General features: G+C 34.4%; 1 protein-coding gene across 7 annotated transcripts in view; it reads left to right on the top strand.

The window, feature by feature from the left end:
* The window catches only part of TAF2 (TATA-box binding protein associated factor 2), an 82,999-nt gene that overhangs the window by 38,734 nt on the left and 23,037 nt on the right, over nucleotides 1–21,228 (top strand). For 6 of the 7 annotated variants that reach the window (XM_032415531.1, XM_032415529.1, XM_032415528.1 and 3 more), the window contains exons 17-22: nucleotides 445–585; nucleotides 3,693–3,803; nucleotides 7,718–7,911; nucleotides 8,771–8,910; nucleotides 11,845–11,914; nucleotides 18,950–19,059. In XM_032415531.1, the coding sequence (XP_032271422.1) occupies nucleotides 445–585; nucleotides 3,693–3,803; nucleotides 7,718–7,911; nucleotides 8,771–8,910; nucleotides 11,845–11,914; nucleotides 18,950–19,059 (766 nt within the window). The remainder of the gene's footprint in view (nucleotides 1–444; nucleotides 586–3,692; nucleotides 3,804–7,717; nucleotides 7,912–8,770; nucleotides 8,911–11,844; nucleotides 11,915–18,949; nucleotides 19,060–21,228) is intronic. The other variant, XM_032415530.1, reaches the window with a different exon arrangement.

Here is a 21,228-nt window from a genome sequence, read left to right as displayed (position 1 = left end):
TGCAGCATTCTTGCAGACTTAAAACGTTAGCGCTGTATTTGGCTTATTTTTCAATTAGGGCAGATTTTAAAACCTTATTTAAAATCCATGGTGATGATTCTCTTTGATAATTTAAAGTGTTAGAATTATATTTTCCTAAATGGACAAAGACAAACTTACTCAGAAAAGAAGCCTTTTGCAGACATGTTTTCTTAAAACATAAAAGAATGCTCCAACTTAGAAATTATAGAAAATAATTATAAGTGTACGTAAGAATTTGGGGGGGGAGGTAAGTTAATTTTTTTTGGGAAATGGTAATAAAAGGCTAAAATGTGTTAAATTTCTGAGAATTGAAATTGTTGAAAACAAATCCAATTGTTTTAATACATTTTAAGAAGCTATTTTATTTATTTATTTAAAAGTTTGTTTTCAGTGGTGATGGAAATTACTTCTAATTATTTGCAGATTGCGAATTCAATGGTGAGCACATGGACAGGACCACCAGCCATGAAGTCACTCTTTACTAGAATGTTTTGTTGTAAAACTTGTCCAAACATTGTGAAAACAAACAACTTCATGAGCTTTCAAAGCTATTTTCTCCAGAAGGTGCAGTTTACTTTCTACTTTGTTACAGTTGTTGTGTGCCATCATCTGTGTGTCTCAGTTTAATTTGGGGACTATTTAAATAGCAGGCGTGTTTACTTTTTTATAAAAGGTTTGTCTTTGTTCTATTTTTGGTTCTACAAGATGTTCCCCAGGGGTGCCTGGTGGCTCAGTTGGTCAGGTGTCTGCCTTTGGCTCAGATCATGATCCCAGAGTCCCAGGATCAAGCCCCGAATCGGGGAGTCTGCTCTCCCTCTGCTCAGTCCACTCATGTGCGTGTTCTCTCTCTCTCTCTCTCTCAAGTAAATAAATAAATAAGATCTCTAAAAAAAAAAAAATGTTCCCCAAATTTTAATTGATTGTTCATTGAGTTTGTGAGCTGTAAGTAACTCTCTATCAACATTTATACTAAAGTAAACAGAAATGGATAATTTAACTTTTTGGTTGGTTACATGGGGGATGGAGATATGAGTGAGTTCTTCTGATGGCAGTCCTTCTAGAATGTGGACAGCCCTTCTGAGACAGACAAGTACAGTACCCGTCTCTGGTTTCCGTCCTAGCTCTGCTCTCACTTGCAGTTTGCACGAGGACAAGTCTCATAACCTTGTAAGCCTCAGTTTACTCAGTTGTAAAATTTATCTTTTTAAAAATCAAATAGATCAAGTATGTAAAGTGTTTTTTACACTGTATTTATCATATAATAAGTTTTTTATAAATGATAATATAGAAAGTCACAGTGGTGTGATGATGTCACTGTTTTAGTAAGGGATGTGGGAATGGCAGGATTTTCAGCATTTGGGCAATTTGCCAATCACTTGTAAAATGTTTTGAGTAATTTAATAATAATAATAATATAATAATAATAATAATAAAGGCAGGGGTGCCTGGGTGGCTCAGTTGGTTAAGCATCCACCTCTTGATTTTGGCTCAGCTTGTGATTTCACAGTCGTGAAATCCAGCCCTGTGTTGGCCTCTGTGCTGGGTGTGGAGGCTGCTTAAGATTCTCTCTCTCCCTCTTCCTCTGTTTCTCCTCCCTACACACACACACACACACTCTCTCTCTCTCTGTCTCTCTTTCTATATATAGATAGGTAAATATATCCCTCTGTAAAAAAAATAAAATATGTAGTGAAGGCAGAGATCAGATTAAGTAGATCAAACTAGAAAGAACAGTGAAGTTGAAGTAGAAAAAACTAACAAAGCCTATTTAATGATTTTGGTGTTGAAGAATATGAGAGAGACATGTTGAGGATAAAGCAGTGCTAAGAAAGGGACATTTTGGGTTTGTTTTGTATAAAGGGAGAAGAAACTTGAGGCATGTTTGGCACAGAGAAAGGAATCTGTGGAAAAGGAGAGATGAAATATTCAAGTGGGAGCAAGTAGATATAAAAAAGAGAGGGCAGAGTAAATTCTGAAGATATTAGGAGTGGGTGGGAGGTTAGTTTTAGGAAAGATAAGAACATTCCTTTTTCTGAGGCAGGTTGAAAGCAGATTGGAAGTGAGTGAAATGATAGATGTTGAGGGAAATGTTAGGTAAGGTGAGATTTATATATGATGGAGAAGTGAAAGATTACCCAGCAACATTGAGGCACCTGCTGAGAGTAGAAGTCATGATATAATTATAGTGAATTTCATCAGAACAGATTCAGGATGAGTCAGGTTTGGGGAAAGCCAATTTTGGTATAATCAAAGAAGTCTAGGTGGCATCCTGTCATTTTAGAGAACTGAACATTCTCTAGTACTTGTTGCTCAGCTCTCTGTTGCCATTTCACTAATTCATGGTATGGAAACAAGTTAATGTCTACCCAGTATGTCCCCTTCATTGTGCCATTGTGTGTCCATATACTTTAGATTGTGTTTCATATTGGGAGTTGTATCCCATTAGTGAGGGGGATGAGATCAATTTGTAAGTTTTGGTTTGGTTTTTAAATAAAACAGTAGGCAGTATCAGAATGCAACACATCTTATAAGGTGTGGTATAAACACACTTTAGGTATACAGTGTTTGTGGTTTTGTTTTTTAGTTAGTGCATATGACATTTGTGTGTTTGTGTAGATTGGGATGTAAATGTATTTCTTACTGTGGGTTGAGGTCAAAAAAGTTGGAAGATTATTGCTTGTATACCAGCTTCTTCTACATAATACTTTTAGTGCCAGAAAAGAGAGAAAAGATTACTCTCTAAGTCAAACTTGAGTCCCAAAAGGGCAGAACAGGCATAGGAAGGTATTTCTGTGGAAAAGAGCCTTTCCTTCAGTTCTTACAGCATTAACACTGTCTCTTGTTACACTGTTGTAACACTAACTGTCCTGTTGCTTCTGCTCCTTCATGCTCCCTCCCTCCTTTTTGTTCTTCAGTTTAGAAGTTACTGTTATTTTGAATCAGATGAGAGCATAGTCCAAATCTCCGTGGGTACTGAGGACTGTGATGACTTCATCTGTGGTTCTTTCTTGAGTTTCAGTAGCTTGGTCTTACTGGTAAAGGTTACCACTGTGTGAGTCAGGTTTCCGCTTCTTTAGGAAAGTTGCCTGTGAAAATCTGGAAAGGGGAAAGTTAGGCTGGATTTTAGATAATTTACCATTTTTCTTTAGGTTGAGAGTGGGGTGGTACTGCAGAATCAGTGTCTCCCGGACTGATGATTGACCTCTTCCCTGTCTGTCAGATGCTTCCAGCCACTGGATCATTTAATCCTAAAAATGGTTGTGAGGAAACAAGGCTCTTAAGTAAGCAGCTAGCTAAAATAATCATCTTGGTAGTAGAGTAGGAGTTGAAGAGTAGTCTATCTAGTGTTAAAACCCATTCCTTTTCCACTGTAAGACACAGAAGTGGATTTATATAATTTCTATGACATATACTTTACTCCACCAAATGAAGACAAAGGCACACAGGCTACAGACGCTCTCCCCTTGGTTTGCTACTCTGTTCTTCTGTTACAATGTTTCACACGTTCCCAGTGAGAAGGGGTGGGAATTAGAGGGGTTAAACTCCATCCGGATACCTAGGTCAGTCCCGGAGTACCCCTTTCCTGCATATACTAAAATGAATTGTAGTAACAAAAGAAGTTATTATATGCTTAAAAAAAAGTTTTTTGTTTTTTTTGGTTTTTTTTGTAGACTATGCCAGTTGCAATGGCTTTATTGAGAGATGTTCACAACCTTTGTCCCAAAGAAGTCTTAACATTCATTTTAGACTTAATCAAGTACAATGACAACAGAAAAAATAAGGTAAGATACTTTAACGAATATTATAAAACTACCTAGTGATACTTTGTTTTTAAAGAGAAATATTTAGACTGTGAAATCATTGTTGAGTCCATGGTACTTGAAATTTCTAGAGATAGAAATATACAAATATGATTTATTATAATAACCAGTGGAAGACAACCCAAGATTAGTTGTTTTTTGTTTTTTGTTAAATTGTGTTTTAAATGTTCCTTATACCTATAGTAATGTGGAAATAGTAGTGCATCAGATTTCGAGGAGCCAACTAAAACTTGTTTTGGTGAAGTCTGACAGCCCAATTTTTATTTTTTCTTATTTTTTATTTTACCATGTGTTGCACAGAAAACAGTTCCCTCTTGGGATAATTTGTTCATTAGTAAATTTAACCTTTTTTGTTTTTTACTGTAATGTATGTTTATTAATTTATTTAGCAAATAGCTATTGAGTGCTATGCTTCAAAAATCATTTCATCTTGTTATTCTAACAATCAGCAAATATTTTTGACAATATATGCTATGCTAGGCAGTATGCTGTGTTAAACAGAAAGAAGAGTTGGTAGATGGCATCCAGAATTTCGTTTACTCATTAAACATCTATTGAACAACTGCTGTATATCACAGTTTGATTCTGGACCCTCACAGATTCAACCTAATGGGGAAATCAGACAAGTAAACAGTTAACAATCTTCCGTAGTGGAAATATGTATAGAGTTTTCTAGGGGAATTCAGAGAAAGTAGTGCCTTCCAAAGGGTATAGAGAGAAAAACTCAGGGAAGTTTTGTATACAAGTGGTAACTTCCAAACTGTGTCATAAAGATGAATAGGATTTTCCAAGTGTTACTCCAGGAAGAAGGAACAGGACATACAAAGACACATGTATCTGGTATGGCAGATAAGTCAAAACCATGAACAGTTAATAAAACATCACAACAGTAAAGAAAAAGTGACAAGTATGTTTATTAAAAAATGTTGATTAATAATGAAAATCAGGACAACCAGTTTTTCCTCAGGTCAGTAGAGTAACATTCAAATGATTTATGCTAAAAACAGTCCTTAAAAAATTAGTACTTTAAAAGTACATTGTAGTTGATAGACTTTTTCTTTCCGTTTTTGAATACTGTTAAAAATTTTTTTATAAGATTCTTTCCTTCCTAGTCTACTGGTTTGTTTTGACTTTCATTTATAGTATTCCTTTATTCCTCTACACATGAATTTCTTTTATTTGAAGATAAAAGGTTAGGATTTCAGATGATATCAATCAAGATTATATTCAGATAGAATGGGGAAATACTTTGTACAATTGTTTATGTCAGTTTTCTTGTTTTGGGGGGAGTGCTTGTATAATTTAAATCATGGGAGCCCCAGTATAGTACTTTTACTTTGCAAAGTGATCTCACCTACCTTAATTTTAATTTCTTTAAACCTTACTTATTCTGTAGTTGACAAATGAAAACAAAACACAGCGGTTGAGAGTCTAAAATGACACAGGAAGTATAATCTGGGAATTGTGCTGTGAGCTCTTGCCACCCATCTGTGTGGTGATCTTTTTAGTACACCATGCTACTTTATATGATGCTATCATCCATGTCATCATTTATGATTTTGTAAGGTGCATACTGACAGATTATTAAATTTTATACTTCATTATTTTTGCAGAACAACGTAAGACTCAATTTCTTGTAATTTTGAGAAGAAGGCTAATCAGGTGTTAGTGGCTATAAGATTAACATACTAATCTTGGAAGATATTAAGGATAGAATAAATACAAATAATAATAATAATAAAATAAGCTATTTTTCTGTGTGTTCCATGGCCTATACCAAAACATGCATAATCTAATATGATTCTCATCAGATGTCTGAGATAGATACTATTATCTCAGTTTCCCTTTGAGGAGATAGAAGCTAATAAAGCTTTACGTTAGGGTAATAGGTCACATGTGGAAATGCCAAAAGGAAGTTGGGAATCAGTGCGAAATACTTAAAAAAATTTTTAACATCTCATTAATTGGGCAGAGCATGAAATTCAGTACTCTGGATAAGTTAGTTTTCAAGAAGTCTAAAATTTAATCCCCTTTAAGCCTAGTTATTAGCTATTTTATATGATAATTTTTTATGCATATATATGTATTTCTAATCATATATGATTATGAAATTTCTGTTTTGTTAATTACAGTACACAGAACATGGGTTGAACTATTCCTGATTCCAAAGAATCACTGTTAAAAACATCAGTCAGCCTTTGCTGTAGTACACTGATATTGATGCCTTCAGAGTTTTTTTTGTTTTGTTTTTTTGTAGGAATTTTCACTATACTGAATAGCCTCTACCTTACATGTGTTCTGCAAATTATTTCTTCTTCCTTGTCTCTTATAACCTTGAGGTGATCAGATAATCTAGCTTGTTCAGTTAGGATTATAGTAGCTGTGAAAATTGGATGTGGTCTGAGGGATAAATGTTAAATCTTTTGGTTTTCCTACTTCACCCACACCCCCATCTCATTTTTAATTTCTAAGTTCATTCTGTGATCTGAATACTTAGGTCAGAAATAGCGGTTAAGTAAATGGACTTTTGCTTTGTTGGCAAAAAGGTAACAATGAAGCAATCAGAATATTTGAAGAAAACCTATAAACATAATTTGAATAATCTCTGAATGGAAAAGGTCTTTCTAAATTGGAAACCAGACTTAGAACCTGGAAAAGAAAAGGTTGATAAATGCTACAATGTTAAAACAAAATTAGCCTGACAAAAATCCATGATTGTTTTCTCTGGCTCCGGAGGGAAGGATTTAGTGACTAATTTTGCAATCATGAAAACAATTTGAAAACAAAACTTGGTCCATAGTGAACGTGTGTGGAGTATTTTTTCTTTGATTTTGTTTATTGTGTACCTTATTATTTTCTGCCCCGTATCTGAACTATAGGCATGTGTCAGGATACTGTCGTTATAACTGTCAATGTGAGCTTCTGCCTCCACCGTGGAAGTCACAGGGGGCAGGTGCTTCCCCTCCATCCCCTGGCAATTTGTGTTTCCATACCATATTCCCAACACTGATGATCAAATGAATTGCTCCAAGTTCAAATTCCCAGGCTAGAGGATCTGATTTGCCGAGTGTAAATCAAGCCACCCTTGGTTGCCTTTCAATAAATTGCTTCTCTGGGAATTGACTGGGATATGGATTTAGAAGTTGTTTTGTATTGTTGTCTCCTCTCTTTTCTCTGCTTTTCTTGCTAGATCTCCTGTTTGTATGTTATGTCTTCTACACCAGCCCTCTAGTTTCCTTTTCTTTTTACTTTATGTCTTTCTTTTTGCTTAGAATTTCAGGAACTTTTTTCAATTTTATATTCCAATTTAATTTTGATTCTCAATCTCTGCATATTTTTTTCTTTTTAAAATAAGTTACACAATTGGAAGGCATACCTTTGGTTATTTCTCAGACTATGTTCATGATAGGTTTTGGATTTTCTTTCCCCTTACCAGTTTTCTTTTCCCTGCAAACTCTTTCCGACAGGTTGCTTTTTTCCTTTTGTTTGTTCTGGTCTTCCTTTTTTATGTTGATGGCTTCCTCAAATATCTGGGGATCCTTGGTTATAAATTTATATGTGAGTGTAGAGCTAAATAGCTGATTTCAAGCTCTGTGTTACCAGCAGGATTTGTGGCCTGTGGTCTTCCTTTGAGAGGAATCTAGGTAGGTTACTCTTACATGCAGTAAATACTAGTTGAGTAAACTAATGTATTACTAATTAGTAAGTCTCTCTCACTCTTTTTCCCAATGTATAACTACACAAAAGACATAGTTAAATAATCACCAGAGAACTTGCTTATGTTTTCAGATAATTAATGTTTTGAAGTTATAAATATTTTATTAATTTTTGAACAGAAGTGTGAATTTTGTTTCTTGTGATTATTTTTGGCTTAGTTTTCAGATAACTATTATCGTGCTGAAATGATTGATGCCCTTGCCAACTCTGTTACGCCTGCAGTCAGTGTGAATAACGAAGTTCGAACTTTGGACAACTTAAATCCAGATGTGCGACTCATTCTTGAAGAAATCACCAGGTTTTTGAATATGGAAAAACTTCTTCCAAGTTATAGACACACCATCACTGTCAGGTATGATAAAAATTACTTGCTTTTATAATTATAAGAGAAATTATTCTAATTATAGGAAATATAGTAAAGTAAAAGAAGATTAAAATCTTATATCATTGTACCATCACAGATATATTTTTACTGTTTTGGAGAATGGCCTTCTAAATTTTTTCCTCTTGTAACTAAATACATTTTTAATTATGTGATATATATCATATACATAAATTTTTGTATTCTGCTTATATCATAAATGCTTTCTCATGTCATCAGAAGTTCTTCATAAACATTTTTGATGTCTGCAAAATGTTTTTATCCCATTAGATATAGTATAAACATCTCCGCATTAAGCTTCTTACTTAGATGACTTCACTTTTATCAACTTGTTTGTATATGGTTATCAAAAACTTCTATTTCTTTAGGAGTTTGCTAAAAAATAATTGATCGAGTGATTCAAATATCACCAGTTCTCACTTTCCATGCACATTATTGACTAAATTATTGCAAAAAATTAATGTTATTAATGTTACAAAATTAAAAGATGATTCAGATCACATCAGTTTTTCAGTTTGCTGTTACAGATTGATTCCTAATGCCTGGGAAACAAGTTTGATTCAAAATATTTTTATAGAAATATTTAATGTAGGGGCACCTGGATGGCTCAGTCATTAAGCATCTGCCTTCGGCTCAGGTCATGATCCCAGGGTTCTGAGATCAAGCCCCACATCGGGCTCCCTGCTCGGCAGGAAGCCTTCTCCCTCACCCACTTCCCCTGCTTGTGTTCCTGCTTTCACTGTGTCTCTCTCTGTCAAATAAAGAAAATCTTAAAAAAAAAGAAAAGAAAAGAAAAGAAATATTTCACTGTAAATACTCTTTTTCCTAGTTGTTTGAGAGCCATACGAGTGCTTCAGAAGAATGGACATGTGCCAAGTGATCCAGCTCTTTTTAAATCTTATGCAGAGTATGGCCACTTTGTGGACATTAGAATAGCAGCTTTGGAAGCAGTTGTTGATTATACTAAAGGTAATGCTTTAGAAGCATATGCTCTTATCATTTTAGAAGGAAATGTTTACTAAATATTTAAGGCCATCTCAGTTATTGGGGTTTCCTATTGCAAACAAAATAGAGATTTAAATTTTAAATTCTTCAGAAAGAATTTTGGTAAATGTAGAACTTGTATAAGAATAAGTGAGGGAAAAGAATAAAATTAGAAATAGGTATCTTTGGTCTTTCTAAGGAGTCAGTGTATTACTCCATAGCTTTAATTACATGTTATTAAAACTAGAAGAAGATTTTTGAGAAATTTCTAACTGAGGACTCAAGAAAACATCTTGTACCTTTCAAAAATTTGTTTCTGAAAGTAAAGTGAGGTATATACACAGGAACCTCAGTAGGGGGGATTAGAAAAGGCTTCTTGAGGTTGAAAAAAAGTAAGACCAAAAAATGGCTAAGAAAATATTACATATTCAAAACATTTAAAGAAATACAGGGCAGAAAAATATAGAGATGAAAATATTAAAAATCAGTCAAGAAGAATAAAGCAGGTAGAAGAAAAACAAAAGAGTAAAATGAAACTTTTTAAGCTAGAGTCTGATAAAATTTAAAATTTTAAGGTTAAGGAACCCAGTTATTATATAGGATAAAAGAATAATGTGGCCTGTGGCCTGTGACTTCTTCAGAATATGAAGAGTTCAAAAGACAGTGAACAAATGGCTAATGTAATGTTCAGGGAAAACTGCAATCCTACCTTCTCTTTTTTGCCAGGTTGTCACTCATGTAGCCTTAAAGATTTAGAAGTACATCTCCTATGTAACATTCTTTAAAACAGAATTCCCAAAGAATTTTCAGGTGACCTGGAAGTGAATCAAATAATAACTCAAGATTGATGAAAGTATGAAATGAAAGACCTAGTGATGAGTGACTGTGCCTGTAAAAAAAAACAAAACAAAACAAAAAGCTAAGCTTAAGTATTTGTTAATAACATGGTTATAAAATTTAATGCAAACTTCAAAAATAATTCTTCTTTTAAAAAAGATTTTTTTATTTGAGAGAGGGAGCATGCACGTGCAGAGGTGGGGGGATGGGCAGAGGAAGAGAGCATCTTAAGCAGACTTCACCCTGAGCAGACTCCACACTGGGCAGGAACCCCGTGCAAGGCTCGTTCTCACGACCCTGAGACTGTGACCTGAGCCAAAACCAAGAGTCAGAGGCGTAACTGACTGTGCCACCCAGGCGCCTCTCAAAAATAATTCTTCATAATATACAGGGGTGCCTGAGTGGCTCAGTTGGTTGAGCGTGTGACTTCAGCTCAGGTCGTGATCACAGGGACCTGGGATCAAGGCCCAGGTCGGGCTCCTTGCTCAGCAGGGAGCCTGCTTCCACTCTCCTTCTCCCTTTGTCCCTCCCCCGTTCATGCTCTGTCTCTCAAATAAGTAAAATCTTTAAAAAAAATAATAGCAAATATAAGAAATACATAATTTAATTTGCATAGAGAATTTCAGATTATGGTGCCAAAATATGGGAAGAGTGAAGAAGTTAGAGTATTTTATACTTCTGACTATGGAAATAGGAAGGAGTGAGGGAAGTTCTTTAATAGATACTGGTTAGGGCACCTGGGTTAAGCGACTGCCTTCGGCTCAGGTCATGATCCTGGAGTCCCTGGATCGAGTCCCGCATCGGACTCCCTGCTCGGCAGGGAGCCTGCTTCTCCCTCTGACTCTCCCCCCTCTCATGTGCTCTCTCTCTCATTCTGTCTCAAATAAATAAATAAAATCTTTAAAAAAAAAAAAATAGATACTGGTTAATTTTTACATATTAGAGGAAATTACTCAAATCTTTATCATTTTTTTAGTAAATTTCAATAGAAGTATGTGTGTGTATAGTCAGAAATTATAAAAGGTAAGAACAAAATAGTGTGTATATTATATACGTTGGGCTAAGTTTAGAAAGGATTGTCATTTGTTCTTTTTATTGAGGGTAACAATAATTCTTTCTCTTAAGAAATGGCGGTGAAAATAGTGATTTTTTTTAATAGATTTTTTTGTCAAGTAAAAAAATGTAGTCTATCAGTCTCCTGTTTTGTTTTGACAGTTTACCAATTTGTGAAATCTAGATGTCCTGAGATTTACCAAATATGCCAGTATTCTCAACCTTCTTTCCCAAGATAAATGAATGATGTTTACTGTCACATAAATACTAAGATTTCATGAATTAGTATTACCTGAAATGAAATAGAATGCTAATATTATGATTTCCAAAAGAATGCTAAGTTAATAAGTATAATTGAGAGGTGCTTCAGTATTATCCATAATTCTAGATTAGAAAGTAAAAAAATGGAAGGTATCAGAAATAAAATTCTGATAATAAAGCTTTTCAAATCATAGAAGCATAACTTGTTGAAAAGGTGAATGGAAATTGCTAATGAGTGATTTTATCCAGATCATTTATATTTACAGCACTATGTTATGTTATGTTGAAAAGTTAAGACTGTTCTTTAGTCTTAAAGTGAAAGAAACCACTTGAGTAAAAACAGTATTTCATATTGTATACTCTAATATAGTTGAGATACCAGTGGGTATCAGATTTTCCTATTAATTTGATTTAAGCATCTAGAACACAATTTTATTTAAATATATTTTGTCCATTTAGAGTTACTCATCTCTAATTTAGGGCTCTTAATAAATTATAATTTCCTTTATGTTCTATTTGTCATTGACTTGAGCATTACTGAAAAATAGGCACTTGGTCCTGTTTTATGTTTTGGCTATATACAGCACAATACCAGTGAAGTTTACAAAGTGGCCTAGTCCATAAAAAATGTAAGAAGTTGTCTACAGTCTTCAACTCTGATTTGAGATACAGCTAAGGCATAGCCCTAAATATTAAGTGTAAATCTTTCCTTGTCACTCATTATTTCATCTGGTATAGTTAAAAACAAATATATTTCTTTATTTTCAGTGGACAGGAGTTATGAAGAACTGCAGTGGCTACTTAATATGATTCAGAATGACCCTGTACCCTATGTAAGGTTAGTTTTTGTGCTAAATTTTGATTTTGCAAGTCCTGAAGTAAACTGAATAAGTTGGGAAGATTATACATGGAGCAAGTTTTTATTATTTTTAAAAATAGAGGAATATGTTATGCATTTATTAATGTCCTCTTTAAGGTGCTTTTTAAAAAATGGAGTATGCCTGGGTGGCTCAGTCAGTTAAGCGTCTGCCTTGGGCTCAGGTCATGATCTCAGGGTCCTGGGATGGAGCCAGCACGTCAGGCTCCCTGCTCAGCAGGGAGTCTGCTTCTCCCTCTCCCTCTGCCCTGCCGCCCAGGTTCTGCATGTGTGCATGCGCGCATGCGCGCGCTCTATCTCTCTCTCTCTCAAATAAATAAATAAATTCTTTAAAAAAATTGCGTATACCTTTGGAAAGACATTTTAAAAAATACATTATTAATAAGCAAAGTTTATTCCCTGCAATTTTATGTACGACTTCTATTGTAATTTAAAGAAAAGCTTACATAAGTTTGTAGTGTACATGGGCCATCTCTTATATATCCAAATTTATAATATCTGTATTGATTGATTCAGTCTATTTTAAAAGTCATTGAGAGAAATGTCTTGGTGTATCCCATTTGTTCCTTTCTATCTCCTATAAAATCTCATTTTTAATCCGTAGACTTAGGATTTAAAAAGTATAATGTAAGATTTAAAATTTAGAAAATAAGCGAAAATAGAAGAAAACCCCAGTCCTGACTTAGTAACAGTTTTCATTTTTGTATTTCTTCTAGTCTTCATTTCCTTCATTTCTGTTGCTTTCTTTTGCAAAGTAGGATGTTCATAGTGTATTTGAATAGGATTAAATATTTGACCTTTTCTGTCTTCCTTTCTTTGTATATATGAGACACTTAAATTTTTGTTCATTTGTTTTAAGATTATGACTTCATAAAATAAAATTTGAATTGTGGGAAGTAACTTATAGTTATGCCCACTAGAAACAAGAACATAAACCTAGAGACGTTAATTGTCTTATTCAACTTGACACATAAGTTGACAGATAGTTCTTTTCTTCTGAAAAGGCATACGGGCAAACTGCTCTCTAACCTTACTGAAATGCATCTGGACATGAGGAGTCCACATAAGAGATTAAAGACATTGTCTTTGACCAATGGTAGTTTTTCGGATTGGTTGTAGCAGTGAGTTCTTGGTTAAGTGACCTTATTATTTCAGTGTTTTATGTCTGTCTGTCTTTCAACTCTAACCATTTCAGTGTTTGTTTTTTCTTTTTTTTTTTTTTTTTAAAGATTTTATTTATTTATTTGACAGAGAGAGACATAGTGAGAGAGGGAACACAAGCAGGGGGAGTGGGAGAGGGAGAAGCAGGCTTCCCCGCGGTGCAGGGAGCCTGATGCGGGGCTCGATCCCAGGACCCCGGGATCACGACCTGAGCCGAAGGCAGACGCTTAACGACTGAGCCACCCAGGCGCCCCTGTTTTTTCTTTTTAAACTTTATTTTTTTTTAAAGATTTTGTTTATTTGAGAGAGAGCAGAGCGAGAGAGAGAGCATGAGCAGGGTGAGGGGTAGAGGGAGAGGGGCAAGCAGACACCCCGCTGAGCAGGGAGCCCGATGTGGGGCTTGATCACAGGACCCTGAGATCATGACCTGCGCCGAAGGTAGACACTTACGTAAGATTGAGCCACCCAGGCGCCCCCATTTCAGTGTTTTAAATGATGCCTGTTATATGCATATCTTTGTATAAAGTTTTGCTGTTATTATTTCATAAGTTCCTGATCTGTGATCTAGATTGTATTTTAAATAATTTTTCTTTGTGATTGATGTGTACTAAAGGTAGGGTTAACATGGACAAAAATCTCATAATCATCAGATAAAAGAGGATAGGCAGGAGACCACCTTCATCTCTTACCTGACAGAGTTCATGCATTTGAAAGTTTATAAGATCCTACTGATAGCAAGTAGGAACAGAAATTATAAATACAGTATAAACAAAATGTATCATGTATTCATTTATATTTTCAGTTCACAACATCAGAATTAACGTTAAGGCGTGTACTTCTGAGATCACGGAACTGTGTTTTGAAGACCCATTTTAGCAGATTGTAGTACTATATAATATTTGAAGTTTCTATATTTCTGAATTACATACTATACAGTCTAAATGATTTTTTTTGAAATTCTGTTGTGGAACTATTAATAACATTCAAATTTCAAGAGCACTGTTATTTATAATTGAACTGAAAATCTATTTAAAGATATAGTTCATGATTATATTTGACACTTTTCTTCTTAATTGATATGATTCATTTATATCATCAGTAGGGAATCTCTTAGTCTGTACTTAATATCATCCAGCCCATAGGTCTGTTCATAGTTAAAAAATTCAGCATGTCTTTAAAAATCTTTAATGTTAATCGTCAAGAAGTGTTACCACATGACAGTTAATGTGTGTGCATATTTCTTAGTATCTTGGCACATCTGTCCATATTTTTGTGTTTCTTCTTTGCTTGAATAGGAGCTCTGTCCTTTTCTCTTTGTTCCCATCATTACTCTTTCTCCCTTTTTCTTTTCTTTCTTCCTTTTAGGTATAATTGACATATAACATTATGTTAGTTTTAGGTATACAACACAGTGATTCAATATTAGCATATTTTGAGAAATTGTCACCACAGTAAGTTCAGTTAACATCCTCTCCATACATAGTTACACACTTTTTTTCTTGTGATGAGAACTTTTAAGATCTACTCTCTTAATAACTTCCAAAAGTGCACAGTATTATTAACTATTGTCACCATGTTGTACATCACATCCCTATGACTTATAATTATAGTTTTGTACTCTTTGACCTGCTTCATTCATTTTGCCCCCCTTTTCCCTGCAACCACCAATCTGTTCTATTACTTTTTCTTAAACTCATTAAGTAACTACAATACAGATCTGCCATATTCCACTTTATTGATTGGACAGAATTCGTAGTCTTTAAGATGCGTAAACATTGGTATATGTCTTAAAATCAGTGGCATTACTCTCTCCTACCCCAGACACAAGCATTTTATTTTTATGGCCCTTGGTTGATCTTTAAACTCCTAATGATGAAATGGTCTTCAATAAGAACTAAATTTTTTTTTAAAGACTTATTTATTTATTTGAGAGAGAGAGACACACAGAGAGAGAGTGAAGGGGAGTGGCAGAGGGAGAGAATCACCAAGCAGACTCCCTGCTGAGTGTGGAGACTGACGACTGATGCAGGGCTCGATGTCACGACCCACGAGATCATGACCTGAGCTGAAATCAAGAGTTGGACACTCAACCAACTGAGCCACCCAGGCGCCCCAATAAGACTTAAAATTTAAAAATCTATGTAGATTTTCTTTTTCTTTCTCTCTTTTCTCTTTCTGTGTTTATTATTATATATATCAGAATTATTGATTTTGGTAGAGTTAGATAAAGCTCTGAAGAATTTTAGGGTGAAACCTTAAAGTCTGGAGGAAAAAAAACCCAAATTACCTGTAATTATTCCTTGATGCTTTAGAGCTAAACTTGAAAATTGTTTCTGCAAGGATGCTTCCTTGATTCCCTATACTAGATCATGTCCCTGAAGTCATAATTGCCCATAAAAATCCTACAGTTCTTCCTATACTTAAGTAAAGAAATACCTCCTATATATAAGTATTAATTTTATAGCTGGAACTATTTGATTATCTTTGTCTCCCCCATGGGAATGTAAGTTCCAAAAAGATAGGGACCATGTTTCCTTTTTGTCAATGTCTGGAATATAGCATAGTGCCTTATATATAGTTGGTTCAATACATGTGAAATGGGTGATAGGATGCAGTTTTTTCCTTTTTCCTCTAATCATATGTATGGCTTTTTTTCTAATCATATGTATGTTTAACTTCTTTCATATGTTAAAGAGAAATGATTTTATCTCTATGTTGACAACTGTATACAGAAAAAAGCTTTAAGGTGTTTATTTTGAAATGGGGAAGTTCTCAGTCTTTCATGTTGGCTTGATGTTTTAAATATAGTAATAGGGTTATCCACTTTATTTGTGTAGTTTTCTCTCAATAGAAGATTTTCAGATTATAGATTCATTCTTCATTAAGGTATCTTGAGAATTTAAACTAAATAAATGCACTTTAATTAACCTGTATAATCACCTGACCGATAACTAATGCTTTTTTTCATCAAGTTTGCTGTTCATTTTACATGTCTGTTAAGATAAATAATCTAAAAAAAGGACGGGGCGCTGGGTGACTCCATTGGTTAAGCAACTGCCTTTGGCTCGGGTCATGATCCCAGAGTCCCACATCAGGCTCCCGCTCAACAGGGAGCCTGCTTCTCCCTCTGACCCTCTCCCCTCTCATGCTGTTTCTCTCTCTCTCTTAAATAAATGAATTTTAAAAAAAGGAAAAAAATCTAGGTGCATAGTTTTTAAATAAATAATTAAATCAAGGTGTTTTATTTTTGAACTAAAATGAAATTTACATTTTTGAAAATTATAGTTTCCTTTCAGTTGGCATAACTTTTTTCTTTTCCTTTTTTTCAAGATTTTATTTAAATTCAAGTTAGTTAACATATAGTGTAGTATTGGCTTCAGGGGTAGAATTTAGTGATTCATCACTGGGCATGAGATTTTAAAATACTCATACAAATTTGGAAAAATGCAAAATTACATTAAGAAGAAAACTTAAATAGCCTATAATTATTTTAACCAGAAACACTTAACATTTTGGATTATTGCTTTCCAGTCATTTCTACCCCTGAATATACTTTTTATATTGATAGGAAGAACTATTAATTATATCCTTTAAAATGGATAGGATTGTTTTAGGGGCGCCTGGGTGGCTCAGTCGTTAAGCGTCTGCCTTCAGCTCGGGTCATGATCCCAGGGTCCTGGGATCGAGCCCCACATCGGGCTCCCTGCTCAGCGGGAAGCCTGCTTCTCCCTCTCCCACTCCCCCTGCTTCTGTTCCTCTCTCACTGTGTCTCTCTCTGTCAGATAAATAAATAAAATCTTTAAAAAAAAAAAATAAAATGGATAGGGTTGTTTTAAAGATGACATGGAATTATATTTTGGTTTTGGAATGAAGCATACATATGATCACAGTGTATCCGTCTCTCAAGAGACACACATACATCCTGTGCTTTTTCTCATGACAGATTTTGAGCATGCTTTTGGTTTTGATTTGAGTTTCTTATTGATAAGTGATTGACAATAGATTGGACTTGCCCACCAAGAAAATTCTCAACTGTTTAGGGAAATAATGTGATGCAGCAGCAAACCTATAAACCTATGACTTTCTCAGGATTTGCTTTAGGTCTGTTCCAGTTGTCTGAAGCATATGCTTATTCTCAATTTTTATGTTTAATCTTTGTAAAATTAAGCATGAGATTCTCATTGTCTTCCCTTAAACTTCATCTCCTCTGAGTATCACTTTGGGTGTTTAGTCATTTATAAGTATTTCTTTGTAAAATCCTTTCTTCTATCATCTAAACTTTAGAGAAAAACAGAACTTTTGAAGCAATGTTTAATTTGATAGTAGTAATACATGTACTGATCACTATTGCTCTTTCAGTGATCATTTCAAAGATATCCTCAGTTTCACTCTTTGCAATTCATTGGCACACCTACCACTTTGGTATTTGGGGTAACTGGGAAAGCAGCCGAATAGAAACTTAAGTTTTCTAATTAATGCAGACTTAAAGTATAACAACATTAACCTGCTCTAAAGAACAAACTTCTCCATATTTTTAAAGATTGTTTACCTGTAATAATGATCTATTCTTACAGATAGATTTTGAGGTCCTTAAGGACAGGAATTGTGTTTATTTATAAAGTTATGAAAATATGCATATGAAATATCCATGAAGATATGTATCCCCTTTCATAATCCCTATGTGTAAATTGCATCTGTAACTCCATTTCACTTTTTGTTCTCATAGCTTTTCAGTAGTCTTTTATACAGTCTTAAAATATCAAAGCACAAGAGGATATTAAAGTGAGAGCACATCTTTCAGTTTTACAGACATAAAATTGAAGCCAAAAGGGGTTAAGTATCTTAATCTGCAACCTAGTATTTCCACTTTCTTCCCATGTCTTTTTCAAGTATAAATCCAGTCTGATGCCTTACCACCAACAATTAAATATAAAAACTGCCTTGGGTTCACCTTTCAGGTTTTGCTAATCTCATTTGTAATTACAACCTAAGTTTCTCCTCCAGTTGTATCCAAGCATTCCATTACTGTGTGGTCTTGAATCTCTTAGGCCTGGGCCTGGCTCTTATCCCTGCCCTCAATGTTAGACTACTGCCATAGCTTCCTTGCTTTTCCTTTTCTTTTTCTATCCTCTTTCTCTTGGCGTCTCCTACTCATAGCGTTGGACATTTTCGTTTTCAGATTTTGTTTTGGTCACACTGCCCTATTTTTAGAAGACTCCAGAAGTGTTCAGCTGGCCTCTCACAGGGGATAACTCCCAGTAGCGGACTTTAACTGTTACTCAACACGAGGGTACTTTCACTAATTAACTCCTCTAAACTTCAGCTCATTTTGAGGAAGCCTTTTTTTTGGTCTCCGTATTTTAAAAGCTTCTGCACATTTCCATGCTTTACAAAGATACTATAATAATGAAGTTTATATTCATTTTATTATCTCAGGGTAGACTTGTTCTTCATCCATATGTAATTTTTTTTTTTTGCCCCATTTTAAGATTTTTGTATTTACTGACCAGTCTTTCTTTAAAAATTTTTCTAAGGAGAATAAAATGTTCATTTTAGAAATGGAATGAGAAAGGTTGGTTAGGAATACATGAAGTCAGGTTTTAAAGGACCTCCTTATACACTAAGGTAATTTTAGAAAAGAACAAACCCACCAGAACCTTTCTAGTGAAAAAACAATAGTAAATATTTAGGATGTGTAAAATAATGTCTTTTGAAGTTAAACTTAAACACAAAAATAAATCTAAGAAGAGATGATAAAATAGGAAGGAGATACTATAGATAATTTTCAGATGTTTTTACTTCATGGTCAGCAGAAGTTTTTTCTTTATCTTTCAGACATAAGATTCTAAACATGTTGACGAAGAACCCACCATTTACTAAGAACATGGAGTCTCCGTTATGCAATGAAGCCTTGGTAGATCAACTTTGGAAACTTATGAATTCTGGTAAGAATTTAAAAAAAAATTTTATTATTGGAGTATTTTCATTTTGCAGCAAGTTTGCAGTACTTAAAGAACTATGGTTAATATTTTATCTTTTTTTTTTTTTTTTAAAGAAGGATACTTATCACATCTGCCTTCACAGTGGTGAGTGTGGTGACATTGACTAAGGATATATTCACTCACTTTGCCTCACAAGGTGGTTGAGGAAACAAAAATATTAATTTATGTGGAAGTATCCCACATGTCTAAAGAGCTATAAATATAGAGCTGCAAACTATTGTTATTTTTATTTCAGAAGATTATAAGGAGTTGAAAAATATGTCTTCTCACCTGTTTTCCCTTGCTGCCTAGTGGCATTTCTCAGGGGTAGCCAGTTTCCTGTGGATCCTTTCAGGAGCAGTGTATGTTGTTACTGTTCTGCACAGTGGATACCATGGTATCTCATTCACAGTTTGAATTCACTGTATTTGGATGAGGTCAAGAGGCAGGACAGCCCAGTGCTCCTTTGTATAGGCTCCGGAACCAGTTGGATGAGGGTCAGGTCCCAGCTGAATAATTTATGAGGTGTGACTTCTCTAAGCCTGTGTATCTCCTGATGATACCTGCCTCTGCAAACTGAAAATTCAGTGAGTTACTATCTGTAAAGCACAGTATCTAGTTCATATGAAGTGCCCAAAATGTTAAACTAACAGAGTAATGATATCGTTTTGCTTCTCATGTGCTTGAGTTATTTGTAGTTCCTTTTTGGTAGGTCATTCATATTCTTTGCCATTTTTATTTAATTGAATTTTTGGTCTTTTCCAGTTGACTTGTAAATGTTTAAAGAAAATTTGCCTTATGTATCTGATGTGTTGAAATTATAATATTGGTTTGGGTTTAAAATTCAATTAAAAGGTAAATTTATTTTACTTAAAGATAAACTGTGCTGGGTAGAGGGTGAGAGAGCAGTTGCTATTCATTCCAATATGTATGCTACTTTATCTGCTCTCTAGAATATTAGAAAATAACTTGTTTATTTAGACAATAACTAAATAATTTAGAAAATGTTTGTTTCATTGGTGGCCACTTCACTAAATCATAACTAAATACCAAGTTCTGATTCTTTTTAAAAAATTTTTTAAAAATTATTTTATTTACTAGCATTGTGATGTTAAGTAATTGTGTAACTCTGTCCCTCAGATTCATAATCATAGTGCAGCACACCAAGTAAAAGCACCATAGCAGCTATCAAGTTGAAATACAGTAGTATGGCTCTTGACCTCACAGTATTCAGAAAACACATAAACCTGTTGCTACTGATAAAGCTAAATTATTTTTCTAATGGTTTCCCTAATCCCTAGAAGAATGATTGCTGCTGTTTACCTAATGTTTTATATTTTGCTACTTGTGGTACCTTGAAGGATGTTATGATTACTGTCATTGAGATCCGGGGGATGAATACGCAAGTTCAGGAACTTGTAAAGGATCATTTAATAGTTAATATGTGGCACAAACTGTGTTGAATATATTCTTAACAAGAATGCATGATTCCATGACTGGGATGGATTATAACTTCGAGGAAAGCATAATGAATCTCTTATCACCTTCTAGGGAAGATTTCTTGAACAAAATAAATATGTGTTTAAGATTAATGGAACAATTTCTATAAGACATTTGAAACCCATTGGAAAGTTGTGGTTATATAAATTCAAGCTCTGATTGATATTTTAGTATTTAATTTTGATAGTGTTCAGTATAAAGTACAGTTGTTGCTTGATTTGGAATTCCCTGTGGCAGTTCTCTAAACAAAACAGATCTGTAGTTGTAAACAATTTATTGCTCAGCTCTTCAGAGTTATAAATAAATGGGAGCAATATGAACAGTGGGAGTGGCATGAATAGTTGGGAATAGTTTTTTGTTTTGTTTTGTTTTTAATGTTTTCAGAGGACATTGGACATTAGGGGAAATTGGTTAGAGGATTGCTCATTTCCTTTCCACTCCTGAACTTTTGGGATACATGAATGAATCTGATTTAAGAAATACCTTTTTTTTGTTGTTTAAACTTTTTTTTTTTTTTTTAGGTTTTATTTTTAAGTAATCTCTAAACCCAGTGTAAGGCTCGAACTTACACCCCAAGATCAAGAGTCATACGCTCCACCAGCTGAGTCAGCCAGGCTCCCCATAATTTTTAAA

Source organism: Phoca vitulina, unplaced genomic scaffold, assembly GCF_004348235.1.
Source record: "Phoca vitulina isolate PV1807 unplaced genomic scaffold, GSC_HSeal_1.0 scaffold18, whole genome shotgun sequence".
Classification (NCBI taxonomy): Eukaryota; Metazoa; Chordata; class Mammalia; order Carnivora; family Phocidae; genus Phoca; species Phoca vitulina.
The sequence above is the reverse complement of the archived record's forward strand: the minus strand, read 5'-3'. Positions and strand labels throughout refer to the sequence as shown.